A 13,557-nucleotide genomic window follows, 5' to 3' on the forward strand; every position below is an offset into this window, starting at 1 on the left:
TGCTCTTTGATCTTTATCAGTAAATGTTTTAAATCCTCTTCACTTTCAGCAAGCAAGGTTGTATCATCTGCATATAGCAGGTTGTTAATGAGTCTTATCAGCTTAAAGTATTAAAATAAGGACTTACAAATTGTGCAAAGAATAAATAGCATGAAAAGTTTTTTTAAAGTGTTGACACCAGCTGCTCTTCAGGTTCTATCCTCTCAATTTCACCCTTACCCTCCACTCCCATCCATAATTTTAAGGGAGTCTCCCATATCACTCAAAAGTACTGAAGGAGAAAGAGGTTCGAAACCACTGCTCTAATGTGGCAATAAATAAATGCTTGCTTGTTGTTGTTAAATGCTGTCGAGTTGGTTCCAACTCAAACGGACCCTATGTAGGGTTTCCAAGGCTGTAAAACTTTGCAGAAGAAAGCTTTATCTTCTCCCACAGAGTGGCTGATGATCTCAAACCTGCTACCTTTTGGTTTGAAGTCTAGTGCTTATCCTCTAGAGCCACCACATTCCTAAATGCTTATTTACTATCCTCAAAATGATTTGTGGGTATCTGTGAATCAACACTACCGCAGTCAGCTTGGTTTGGGTTCATACAGCTGTAACTAAATTCTCCAACAAATGCTCTACATATTGAAACGAGTGTGAGGACACTTTATGAAATGGCATTATCATACTCACTTTCTTCAGCAGCAGTATAGATTGTGCCTGGAAGTTTAGGGTGTGCATTGGTGGTCTTTGCAGCAATGACAACATTTGCTCCATCCTTCGCTGCTTTTAATGCAATAGCTTTGCCAATACCACGGCTTGCACCAGTGATAAAAAGTGTGCATCCTGCTAGCTTCCTAAAATAGAACAAAAAATGTGACCTTATCAGAAACTTCAATATTTTATTTACTAACCAGTATCATGAACTAGAATTGTCTCAACAACCATGGATTTGGTTTCTTACCAGAAACTCATGCCCATGTTTATAATAGACGTGTTTTCTCCTTTGTGAAGAAGCATTACCTGAACTGCGTTCCCACCCACCTGATAGCTAGAAATGATACTATATTTCCACTGTACAATGATTCATGGATCATTTATTATCACCAAAGTTGGCCAGCCATACTGTGATCTAGTAAACAAAATTTTACATGCAAAGTAAAATCTTAAAGAGAAATGATGAATTCGTAAACTATATATACATTTTCCCAGGAAGAAAGTGTAAACAAGGCTTATTTTTGGATGGCAGGATTATGAGTACAATTTATCATATTTTTATAGTCTTCAGTATTTTTCAAATTTTACATACCACAAAGGAGAAAAGGGCATAAGGCTTAAGACAAGACCCAGAGGATGACACTGTGAAAAAAAGAGAACAGACTGAAAGTGGGAGAAGTGGATTTTAAGATAAGGAACTGTTTGGTAAGAAGGGAAGAGGGAAGAGTGGCAAGTAGGAAGAGACAAAAGATGGGGAGAACTACTTTCAAAGGAATATAGAAAAGGTACAAAAATGCATGCAAAATCCTTTAGGTATGTTCCTCAAAACATGATGGGTTGCCAACAACTCTACTAGAACCACCTGTGAAAATCTGGCCAGGGTTCCCGCTCTTGCTGCATGTGTTCAAACCGGCAGAGTCTAATCCAGAAATACGGCCTCAACACATGCCACCAGCGCTTCCATCAATACGCGAAGGATACAGGCTTCATCAAGTTGAATTAAGCGAGCATCTTTGAATGGGTTATCCAAGGCACATCTACCCAACAAAAACAATGCCAACACTCTGTACATAAAAATTTCAATTTCAATTATGGCTGTTTTAATATGAATTGATTAATTCATTCATTATGAAAATGTTAAATATATATATATATATATGCACACACACATATACTATCATCTTTTTTAAAAAGCATGCAAAAATAATAAGCATCATTTATTGTTAGTTGTCATCAAGTTGATTCAAACTTATAGTGACCCCATTTGTGCAGAGCAGAACTGCTGCAGAGGGTTTTCAAGACTGAGACTTTTCAGTAACACATCACTAAGCCTCTCTTCTAAGGTACCATAGAGTGGGTCTGAACCAGCCATCTTTCAGCCAAGTAGTTGAGCACTTAACTATTTGCATTACCCGGGATCATGTACAAGAAACAGAATAATTACCAGTACCCCAGAAGACACCTGTCTACCATTCTTCAATTGCATCCTCCTTCTCTTCTCACCTCTCCCAAATTAAAAAAAAACCTTAAATATTATTACTAACTCCTATTGTTTTTACCATTCCTAGTACTCTCATCAAATGAGAAGAGGCCCCATAAAGTAAGATCCTGGAAAGTGAGAGGCCATTTAGGACACGTCAGCACCAGCTAAATGCAGCCATACAAATGACCTCAATTTACTTACACTACATGGAGAACAACTGAGTCAGCCCAGAAAATTGTTGTTTAAAACTCATTTGGGGGTGGTCTGTTACATAAGAATAGAAAACTGAAGCACACATTGAAGTTCAACTTCACCAAGCAATGCCATACCCCTTTACTACCAGCAGCAGTGTATACGCATGCGAGTTCCCAGACATTCACAACCGCTTCAAAGCTTTGCAATGTCATTTAAATATCTTCCCAATATTAAATGGTGTCTTGATGCAGTGTTCATTTGCATTTCCCTGATTACTAATAATTATATATTTTCATATGCTAATGGTCATTTGGAGTCCTGGTGAGACGCTGCAGGATAAGCACGCAACCGCAACATGAATCACTAAGGCAAAAAATTAATCATATAAAAAATGAGCACAAAAAATGAATAGGAACTTCATTACAGAAGAAACATAAATGCCTGTTGATGCTAACTGCCGTCGAGTCCGTTCTGACTCATAGCAACCCTGCATAGTTTTAAAGGAGCGGTTGGTGGGTTTGAACCGCTGATACTGCAGTTCAAACCAACCTTGTGGTCCAGCACATTATCCTTCGGCGCCACATCAGGACTCATAGAAGTCTATAAATTGCATGTATTAAATATCTTCTCACTGTAGCTTGCTATTTCACTGTTTTTAAAGTATCTTCTGATGAACAGAAATTTTTATTTTCATGTAATAGAGTTTCTTCATTTGTCCTTCTACAGCCAGTGCTTTTGGGATCTTAAGAAGTCCTTCCTACTTATAAGTGAATAAACAAAATTTCAAAAGTTTTACGGTTTATCTGTTAAAGTTTGGTGTTTAAGTCACCTTGAATTTACTTTTGTGTATGAATTGAGATATTGTTGTTAAGCGCCATCAGTCGGTTCCGACCCACAGCGACCCTGTATAGCATTTCCAAGGAGTGCCCGGTGCCCAATGAGCTTGAACCATTGACCTTGTGGTTCAAACCAACTTTGCAGTCCAGCACATTAGCCCACAGCCCCAAACCAGGACTCAGAGTCTGAAAAAAAAAACAACAACAAAAAAAACCCAACCAACAAACTAACCCTCACCACAGCGCACTCTACTTCTTATCTGGATTGGATAATTCATTGCAATGGCCACACGAAATCAGACAGCAGACTCAAAGTTATGGAGTCCTGGTGTGGCACTGTAGGATAAGACCACAAGGCTGGTTCGAAATGCAAGGTGGGCAGCCACACCTCGGGAACCTTATACAAGGTTCCTATGCATATGGCTCAGCATGTTGTTGTTGGTATGTGCCATGGAGTCAGTTCTGACTCATAGTGACCCTGTACACGGTTTCCAAGGCTGTAAATCTTTACGGGAACAGAAAGCCTCATCTTTCTCCCTCAGAACAGCTGGTAGTTTTGAACTGCTGACCTTGCGGTTCGCAGCCCGATTCATAACCACTACGCTACTAGAGCTCTTTATGGCTCAGCTTAAGATCTAGGATATCATGTTTGGTAAGATTGAGTCAGAGAAAAAGAGGAAGACCCCCAGCGAGATGGATTGGCAAAGTGGCAGCATCTATGGGCTCAAGTGTGGCCAACAATTGTAAGGCTGACCCTGGACCAGATGGTGTTTCATTCTTTTGTGCTTTGGGTCGCTGTGAGTCAGTACCAATTCAATGGCACTGAAAAACAACCACATGATCTAGTTTGGTGAATGTTCTTTGTGCACTTAAAAAAAAAAATGTGTATTCTACTGTTGTTGAAACAACTGTTCTATAGTATCTAGTACGTAAAGCTGGTTGACTGTGCTGTTCCAGTCTTTTATATTCTTATTGATTTTCTGTCTACTTATTCAATGAATTATTGAAGGTGGAATGCTAAAACTTCCAACTATTATGTTAATTTGTCTATTTCTCAATTCAATTCTGCTGGAGTCCTGGTGTGCCACTGGAGGATAAACACTGGATAGCAAGGTCAATTTGAACTTCAAAGTGATGGTGCAAACTCACCAGCCCACCAGTGGAAACCCTACACAGGGTTGATATGACTCAACACCATTTAACAAAATAAATGTTTGTTCATGGGTTTTGGCACTCTCCAATCCTGGTGTGGCGCTGTGAGTTAATGCGCCAGACTACAAAGTTGCTTGAACTGCAAAGTTGGTGGTTCAAGCTCACCAGCTGCTCCTCGGAAACCCTACACAGGGTCTCAACCGACTCAACGGCACTTAACAACAACAATGTCAATCCAACACCACAGGCTACTTCTTTTCCCTTTCTTATTTTACCTTATTCCTTTCATAGTGAGAATCTAGTTTCTAACATCAGTATATTTATTCATTTGTCATAAGATACACACATGCCATGACTGATCAAAATCTACTAGTAAAATAAAGTTCAAGATTTATTTTCAGTTCTTTTTATCTTCAGAAAAAAATCCTTCTAAAGCTGTGTAAATAACTATTTAAAAAAATGACTTAAATTAGCGCTTTTTCTCAGTATGTTTATGCGGTAAATTTGATATGGTTCATTTATTTATGTTGACATTCAATTTATTCTCTTTCCCTTCACCTTTATTGAGGGATGTTGTAAAACATGTATGCGTATCTTATAAACATATACACGCAGCAAAGTGTCTTTATATGTAAGGTAAGCAGATCATTAATTTACCTTTTTTCAAAAATACACACATGTATAATACACATTTTATTTATGTCTATGTGTGTGAAGGAGTACTGGTTGCATAGTGGATTATGAGCTGGCTGCTAACCACAAGGTCAGTCATTCAAATCCACCAGTTGCTCAGAGGGAAGATGAGGCTTTCTGCTTCCATAAAGATTTACAGCCTCGGAAACCCATTCAGGGTCGCTATGAGTCATAACAGACTCCACGACACACAACCACCACCACATGTGTGTGAAGTTGCCCTGGTGGCACTGTATGATAAGGACTGGACCGCTAATGGCAAGGTTGGCAGTTAAACCCATCATCTGCTACACAGGAGAAAGGTATGGCTGTCTGTTCCCATAAAGACTTACAGTCTTGGAAACCCTATACAGGGTCACTGAGTCAGAATCAAATCAAAACACTTAGCAACAACAACGTATTAAAGTGACTTTTAAAATAAAAGTATTTAAATGAAAATGTCTCAAATATTGCTTCCAAAAACTCTACCCCTTTGCCCTGATTATAGCTGGATTGATTCCCAATAGGTAAAAGGACGTTCTCCTCCTCCTGAGAGAGTCCTAGGCATTGGCAGAAAGGCAAAAGCAGCTGCTCTTAAACTGCAGCCAAGATCTGTGCACTAAGAAATAACTCTAGCTCAGAAACGTTAGCATCAGTATGAAGGACCATAGCACCTCAAAGAAAAGTGAAAAATTTCTTAGCAACATTGAGGAGTAGCTAAAATTTGCTAAAGTAGTGTTAGTCTACACTTTACTAAAATTCTCTAGAAATAGACCCCAAAACATACAAGAATTTGGTATATGACAAAGGTGGAATTTCAAACAAAAGGGAAAAGATTAACTAAGAGAATTAGACAGTGATCAGAACCAAAATAAAGCAGGTTTCTTAAGTCAAATCTTAGACCAAACCAAGTTTTAGGTAGCTAAAAATCATGGTTTAAGATTGTCTTATAGGCTTGTTACAAAAACCCAAAAGCCTTTAAAAAAAAAAGTTAAGTCTGATTTCATAATACAAACATTTTTGCAAATAACATTAAGTTATGAGAAAATGAAAAAACTTAGAAAAAATTTGTAACACAAATGATAAAAAAAACTGATTTTTAAGATATACAGAACTATAAGCAACAAGGACTGTGAGCCACAAGGTCAACCATAAAGTCAGCAGTTCAAACCCACCAGTTGCTGCTCCTCAGAAACCCTATGCAGGGTCGCTATGGATCAGCACCCACTCCACAGCACTCAACAACAATAACAATAAACAATCAAAATTTAATTGTTTAAGGCAGGCGAAGAAAAAGATAACAAAAATGGGCTTTAAGCCAGGTTTCTCAACCTCAGCAAATCTGACATTTGGACCAGGTAATTATTTGTTGTAAGGGATTGTTCTGTGCTTTGCAAGATGTTAATAACCCACATTCCTGAACTCTACCCACTAGATGCCAGCTGCATCCCCTTCATTTGTGACAATCAAAAATCTCTCCACACATTGCCAAGTGAATGTCCTCTGGAGAACAATACTGCCTCTACCTGAGAACCATTACTTTAAACATAAAACATCATCATCCTCACTCATGATAACAAATGCAAATTTTAACTTCTATAATGAAGTGCTATTTTTTCCCTCTAACTAGACTTTATTATCAAACATTTTAGTGCTTGCCTATGTGTTGGATAAGGCGCACTACAGTGGTTACAATTCGGGCTGCCAACCTCAAGGTCAGTAGTTGGAAACTACCAGCAGTTCCACGGGAGAAACACAAGGCGTTCAGCTCCCATAAAGATTTATAGCCTTGGAAACCCTGTGCAGGGTCACTATTGAGTCGGAACCGACTCCACGGTACTTAACAACAACAATGTGTTGGATTAGGAAAACACATTCATCCTTTAGGGAATGCAACCTCTTCGGAGGGCATTTAGCAATACCTATCAAAATTTAAAAGGAGCTCTGGTAGCGTAGTGGTTACGAATCGGGCTGCGAACCTTAAGGTCAGCGGTTCGAAACTACCAGCTGCTCCGTGGGAGAAAGATGAGGCTTTCTACTCCCGTAAGGATTTACACCCTCAGAAACCCTGTACAGGGTCGCTATGGGTCGGAACCGACTCTACGGCACTCAACAACAATCAAAATTTAAAGTACAGATACTCTTTAATAAGGAGCTCTGGTGGCGTAGTGGTTACAAGTTGGGTTGCTAACCTCAATGTCAGCAGTTCAAAACTATCAGCTGGTCCGCATGAGAAAAATGAGGCTTTCTGCTCCCGGGCACACCACCCCCACTATATTCTTTGATGTAGCCTTTCACTTCCAATATTTTATCTTACAGATACACTCACATAGGTGCAAATACATAAATACATTGATGCAAAAGTCAGAGAAACAAAAACCTGCAAAGTATTTGGTATACAACAATGCGGGACATATTAAATAATGTTGTTGTTATGTGCCATCGAGTCGGTTCGACCCATAGCGACCCCGTATAGGGTTTCCGAGGAGCGGCTGTTGAGTTAGAACCGCCAATCTTGCAGTTCAAACGGCTTTGCAGTCTGGCGCATTAACCCACACGCGCCACATAGGACTCCAAATAAATTATAGTACCTCATATAAAATGCAATTATTAAAAATGGAGGAGGAAGGTCTACATATATAATCTATACAAGGTCGCTGCAAGTCAGAACTGATTCCACAGCACTTAACAAAGACATATTAAGTAAAAATAGCAAGGCCTAGCTGCAAAGTAGGCTTGGACCACAAGGTCGGCAGTTCAAGCTCACCAGCTGCTCCTTGGAAACCCTATACAGGGTCGCTATGGGTCGGAATCGACTCGATTGCACTTGACAACATGAAGCATGCAGTTTACTATTATTTTTTAATGGTGATATATGTGTATATATACATATATAAATGCATAGAATATCTATAAAACCGAACAAAGTAATTGGGGGATGTGGATGTTTAGGACGTGGAGACATTTTACCGCACCGTTTTAAATTAAGTTTTGGGGGCACGCTCCTCTGTTTCTGGAAAATACTTTAGGGACACGTCACTCAACTCTAAATACACACACTTTGTGATTACTTTAACTTGTTACTAATTTGAAAATCACTTTTTAAACATGCCATTGTTTTATTATTTCAGATTTGAGCATGCAGAACAAGTGGAGACTCGTTAAAGGTACAGGAGCTGTTCCACATGACCTTTCACCCAGAAACAAGCATTCAGCTAGACGGGTACGGGACGTCCCGCCTAGGAGCGGTGTGGCAACCCACTCTCGGTCCTTCTCCCATGGAAAAGGCTTTTTTACCCGAGTGCTTCCCTGCAGTACTTAACTTTGGGTTACTTTCCACCTGTGACCACAGATTCTAGGTACCCTGTGTCCCCCGTAAACTAGAATTCCAGAACACGCCGAGACGCAGTAGAGTCTTCCTTAACCCTCCCACCGCCCGAGACCGGTCCACCGGCGCACTCCACTCCGCCTGGCCAGGTCTCTGGCCTCCCCTTGACACGGCACCCCTATCCCCTTACCCTGTGTTGGGTAGCATGACTATCGCAGATCAGAAGAAGTGTAGGCAGCTGTCCAGGGGTGGCAGCGGCGGTAAGATATCTACAAGACGTGGGCCTAGCCGTTGTATTTAGCCCCGCCCTGAACACCGCCCCCGTCCCCCCCCACCCCCGTGGCCCACGCAGGGGGTGGGCCTCTACGAGGACCGCGGAGTGCGCCTGCGCACGCAGTCGGCCGCCTTGATACTTGGCACTAATTTCCTGCTTAGCCCTTGGAAACCGGATGTCTGCGCAAGCGTTCTCAGAAGCAGCTCTGCCCCACCCGTTACAGCGCCCTGTGGTGACAATCGGTCTCTGGTCTACGTCTGGTGAACTGAGCGCGTCACACTCTACGTAGGGCTTTCTTGAGGGTTTCGTGTTGCGCCACGGTGTTCTCTCGCCAGCTCCGGGTCGGCACAGCGGTCATTTGCTTGGTTCGTTAGGGACCGTGAATAGGACTGCCGGGTTTCTGGGCAGGCCCTGAACGGGAATACTTTGAATCTCTTTGTCCCACCATGCCCGGGCCTTGGCACCTTCCTGGGTACAGACCTTCCTCGGTACCTCCTCTCAGGAACGTTTACCCTCGGCATAAATTCACTTTTTACCAAGTTGGCCAGCACCGCATTTCGGGACTGTCACACCAAGTCAACTGAGTTTGTAAATGCTTTTTACACACTTCGTTGATCGTTGATTACAAACGTGCGTTTGTAATTGCGTCTCTGTGATGAGGGCTCCGCGATTGAAGTACAGCTTTTTACAAAAGTCACGACTTAAGAATCCAATCTTTTAGCTATTATTGTTCAAATCTCGGCAACAGGAGTTTTTACTCCCAGCCTCAGTACTGGCATGAAGTAAATTTTGGGGTTCAGTATTACTTCTGGAAGTTCCTCGATGTTTCTAGCAAACTACATAATGGACATACCTCTCAGCTATCTTAATACATACTCCAGACTGGCACATTTGAAAGCAGAATGAAGAAATCACTGTTTATTGAGGAGTTTGTGTAGTAGAAGGGCTAGTTAAAGAAACCTGAAAATGGAGTATGTATTATTCAATTCATTGCAGCCCCCAAATGACTCTTTATTCATGTAAATCGCCTGCTGTAAGGTAAGCATTGGACTGTTAACCTCAAAGTCAGAGGTTCAAACCCTCCAGCCACTACTGGATAACCCTATTTAAGGACAATTTAACTGCACTTGACAACAACAAGCTTGTCCCCTATAGACATTTAAATTTCGTCTAGGCATTTAAATTTTGTCCATGGTATGATCCTTAGAGATTCTAGAGGAATTTATTCAACAAATAGGAGCACTTCGGTTGTTGTTAAGTGCCGTCGAGTCGGTTTCGACCCATAGCGACCCTGTATAGGGTTTCCAAGGAGCGATTGGTGAGCTTGAGCCACCGACCTTGTAGTTCAAACAGCTTTGCAGTCTGGCGCATTAACTCACAGCGCCACACCAGGGCTGTGCTGATCACTTGAGTAGGAAAAAAGGACAAGGTCTCTGTACCTATGTGGGAGGAATGATGAGTAGCTAATGGGGTCTTTAGACTTAGATGTTTTTAAAAGAATGTTGAGAGACGGTTAGAGGTTAGATAAAAACATTTGTTCTACACTCACACTTGGAAGTGTTTGTTCAAGTTACCACTTGTGAATCCCCATTTACATCTTGTTTTTCACAAATGAGGAAGGCAAAAATATTTTATGTACACTTAACAAAAATATGTATATATATTCATTTAATTGTCCAAAGGGAACATTCTCACAGCCAGCCTCCTGCCTTCAGGCACACAGCCTTTCTCAGTGCATGAGGCTAGAGCCCACAACTGCGCTGTCTCTCCATGCCATTGTCTCTGCCACCATCTTTGCTGTCACCACTTTTTTAGGTAGGGATCTCACGTTCCACTCAGACTCTTCCTTCTTGGTGGTCCTGGAATCACCTGTTCCTGAAATGAAAGATTAACGACTCCACACTTTTAGTTATATATCTTTAATCCTGCTAACAATTACTTCCATATTGTTTTAAACCTCCACTCCAGACTGCTTTACTTCTGCTCTGAAAGAAGCAGCTCATGGCCATTGTTTTCAGTCCTGTTAACAGAGGGAATTGAGAAATGACATAGTTTAGCTAAAGAAAAAAATTGTTTTCTCCACAGACGGTGGAAAGGAAGATTGCAATAATGATTATTTAGAGAATATTCCAGGAAACAGGTCTTGCAAACATTTGCAAAAGTTAAGAGAGCATATTAGAAAATAGATTGTAAATCTTTTACTCAAGAGATCAATTAGGCATTTATGTCTGTGTGAAAGCACTCTAAAACTGAGGTACTTCGCATAATTAAACATATCTATCCTTTTGGTGTAGGAGTTCTGGTAGCGTAGTGGTTACGAATCAGGCTGCTAATCTCACGGTTAGCAGTTTGAAACTACCAACTGTTCCATGGGAGAAAGATGAGGCTTTCTGCTCCCATAAAGATTTATAGCCTCGGAAACCCTGTAGGGGTCACTATGAGTCGGAACCGACTCCATGGCAAACAACAACAAAAACAACATCATCCTTTTGGTGTGGCATTGTAGGATCATCAGCACTTCCAACCACAAGGTCCTCAGTTCATACACATCAGCTGCTCCTTGGAAACCCTACGCAGGGTTATTATGAGTTGGAACCCGCTTGATGACACTTAACAAAAACAACAATCTTAAATTAAAGCTCCATTGTTGAATTAAACTTGCCCCAAATCCTGCTTGCAACCTTCTTAAAAATAAAGCCTGCGCTTAGGGTACACACTTTGGTTGGGTGAGGATGCATGGACGGGATGGTAACTATGCCAATGAAATGATAGATGATGGAATGAATGTAAAGCTAATGTTCTCCCATGTAGACTATCACACAATTCACAATAAAATAATAAAAATAAATAAAGCCTGTGATTCAGAGCTATAACTTCTTGTGAAGCTTTAACCACTCAGCAAAAATAGAGGGGAAAGAATATGATTTGTGAAGCAATGTTTGCCAAGGTGGTTTCAGTAGAATGTATACATAACTTACTAAACTGACTCTAAGAAGTCTATGTTAGAAAATAACTCAGCTAACCTTATAAAATTTCAATTTGTTATTGTAACCATGTATAATCCCAAACCCCCATGATTATAGTCACATACTCCCAGGAGTCCTGGTGTGACACTGAGGGTTCTTGCGTCAGACTGCAAAGCCATTTGAACTGCAAGGTCAGCGGTTCAAGCTTACCAGTTGCTCCTTGGAAACCCTTATATAGGATCACTATGGGTCAGAACCGACTCAACAGCACTTAACAACAATTCCCCTAATTTTTTTATATAGAAAACTCCCTTCTTTCTCAAGAATGTTAGAGCATTTTGGTGAATCCTAACTAAATGCTGTCCTGATATAAATCTCTATTCCTTCAGTAAAACTCTTTGCAGCAATTTTAACAGACTCTAGTCAGACTCTTTGGTGATATGTATACGAGAGATAAGCAAGCTTATCATATGATAGTTTCTACAGAGGGAAGTTAATAAATACTATCTAAAACTGAACACTCAAAAAACATTAGTTTGAGCATATTGTTTAGAAAGACAAGGTAAATTTTTTAAAAAGCAGTTGAATAGTTAAAGGTTGTTGTCTCAGGAGATTGCAAATTAGGCACAGGGAAGAACAAGATAGATGTTTCTATTTTTGTTGTTAGCCTTGCAGTCCCATGTATTGTAGTTTAATATACATATACTACTTTTATTTTAAATTTTAAATAAATAAATATTAAAGACAATTCAAGAAAGAAAATCCATACTTCAACCATCACCTAAGAATCTATATTCTTGAAATACAAAATAAAGAGTGGGAATTTTATAAAGTTTAAAGAAAAATTGGATTATAACTGGAAAACATTTTGAAACTCATATTTGAATTTGATAATTCAGAAATAGGAAATTATTTTGGAATCAGCGTCTTGAAAACCAGAGATTTGTTAGATTCAGAATAACCACCAGATGGCACTGTTATTTTAAATTTTTAATTTTTTACACTACTGTAAAACATTTATTTGTATTTCTAACTTACATATTATAATATAAATGCAGATTAAGGCAAAAATAGTACTAGGTTCTCCATAGCACTCCATAAAGGGGAAATAAAATTTAAATTCCTTAAATAAAATATTTTGTATCTCTTAAAAGGAAAATTATACTTTAGTTCAGTTAAAAGGGATCACGATGGCTCCATATAATAAGCACAGTACTGTGAACCACAAAGTCAGTGGTTTAAGTCCACCAGCTGCTCTGAGGGAGAATGATGAGGCTTTCTGTTCCTGCAAAAGTTTAAAGCCTCAGAAACCTTACACAGGGTTACTATGAGTAGGAACCAACTCAATGGCACTTAACAATAACAACAAAAGTCTACGTGACTTGTTGTTAAGTGCTGTTGAGTTAGTTCTGACTCATAGTGACCCTGTATGGATTTCCAAGGAGCAGCTGGTGACTTTGAACCACCAACCTTGTGGTTCAAACCAATCTTTCAGTCCAGTGCTTCATCCCATAGTGCCACACCAAGAGTTCCCCAATATTAAAAATTAATTTTCGGGAGAACAAACAAGATGGCGGATCGGGTGGATGTGTATTACAGAGCTCCGTCAACAACAACACAGAATACCCAACCAAGAAGGCTCAGGGGATGGTACCAGAACTCTGAACCACATATAAAGGAATACTTGAAGGTTGGAAGGCTCACAGCTGGGGGAATTTGTGGCAGAAGCAAGAAATCTATTGCTTTCTAGTCCGGGATGCTCGGCTGCTCCAGGAGCCGCCATCTGGGGTGAGACCACGTGGGGGAAGGATCGGAATGGTCACAGACACCTGGCAGAACCACTGAGATAAAGGTGTGGACATTCTTTTCTTTTTCATTCTGTTCATTGGTCCCTTGCTGTTTGCGCACCTCTATTCTGGTGACTACAGGGGAGCCTGAGCTAGTGGGCAC

At 40.3% G+C, this 13,557-nt stretch overlaps 1 protein-coding gene across 1 annotated transcript in view; it reads right to left on the reverse strand.

Annotated features, from left to right (window-relative positions):
* Positions 1–8,574, reverse strand: part of HSDL2 (hydroxysteroid dehydrogenase like 2) — an 80,858-nt gene extending 72,284 nt beyond the window's left edge. Inside the window, exons 1-2 of the mRNA XM_006864727.1 lie at positions 8,558–8,574; positions 678–841 (exon numbers count right to left, since the gene is read on the reverse strand). Coding sequence (XP_006864789.1) covers positions 678–841; positions 8,558–8,574 — 181 coding nt within the window. The remainder of the gene's footprint in view (positions 1–677; positions 842–8,557) is intronic.
* Between the last annotated feature and the right edge of the window lie 4,983 nt (positions 8,575–13,557).

Source organism: Chrysochloris asiatica, unplaced genomic scaffold, assembly GCF_000296735.1.
Source record: "Chrysochloris asiatica unplaced genomic scaffold, ChrAsi1.0 scaffold00069, whole genome shotgun sequence".
NCBI lineage: Eukaryota > Metazoa > Chordata > Mammalia > Afrosoricida > Chrysochloridae > Chrysochloris > Chrysochloris asiatica.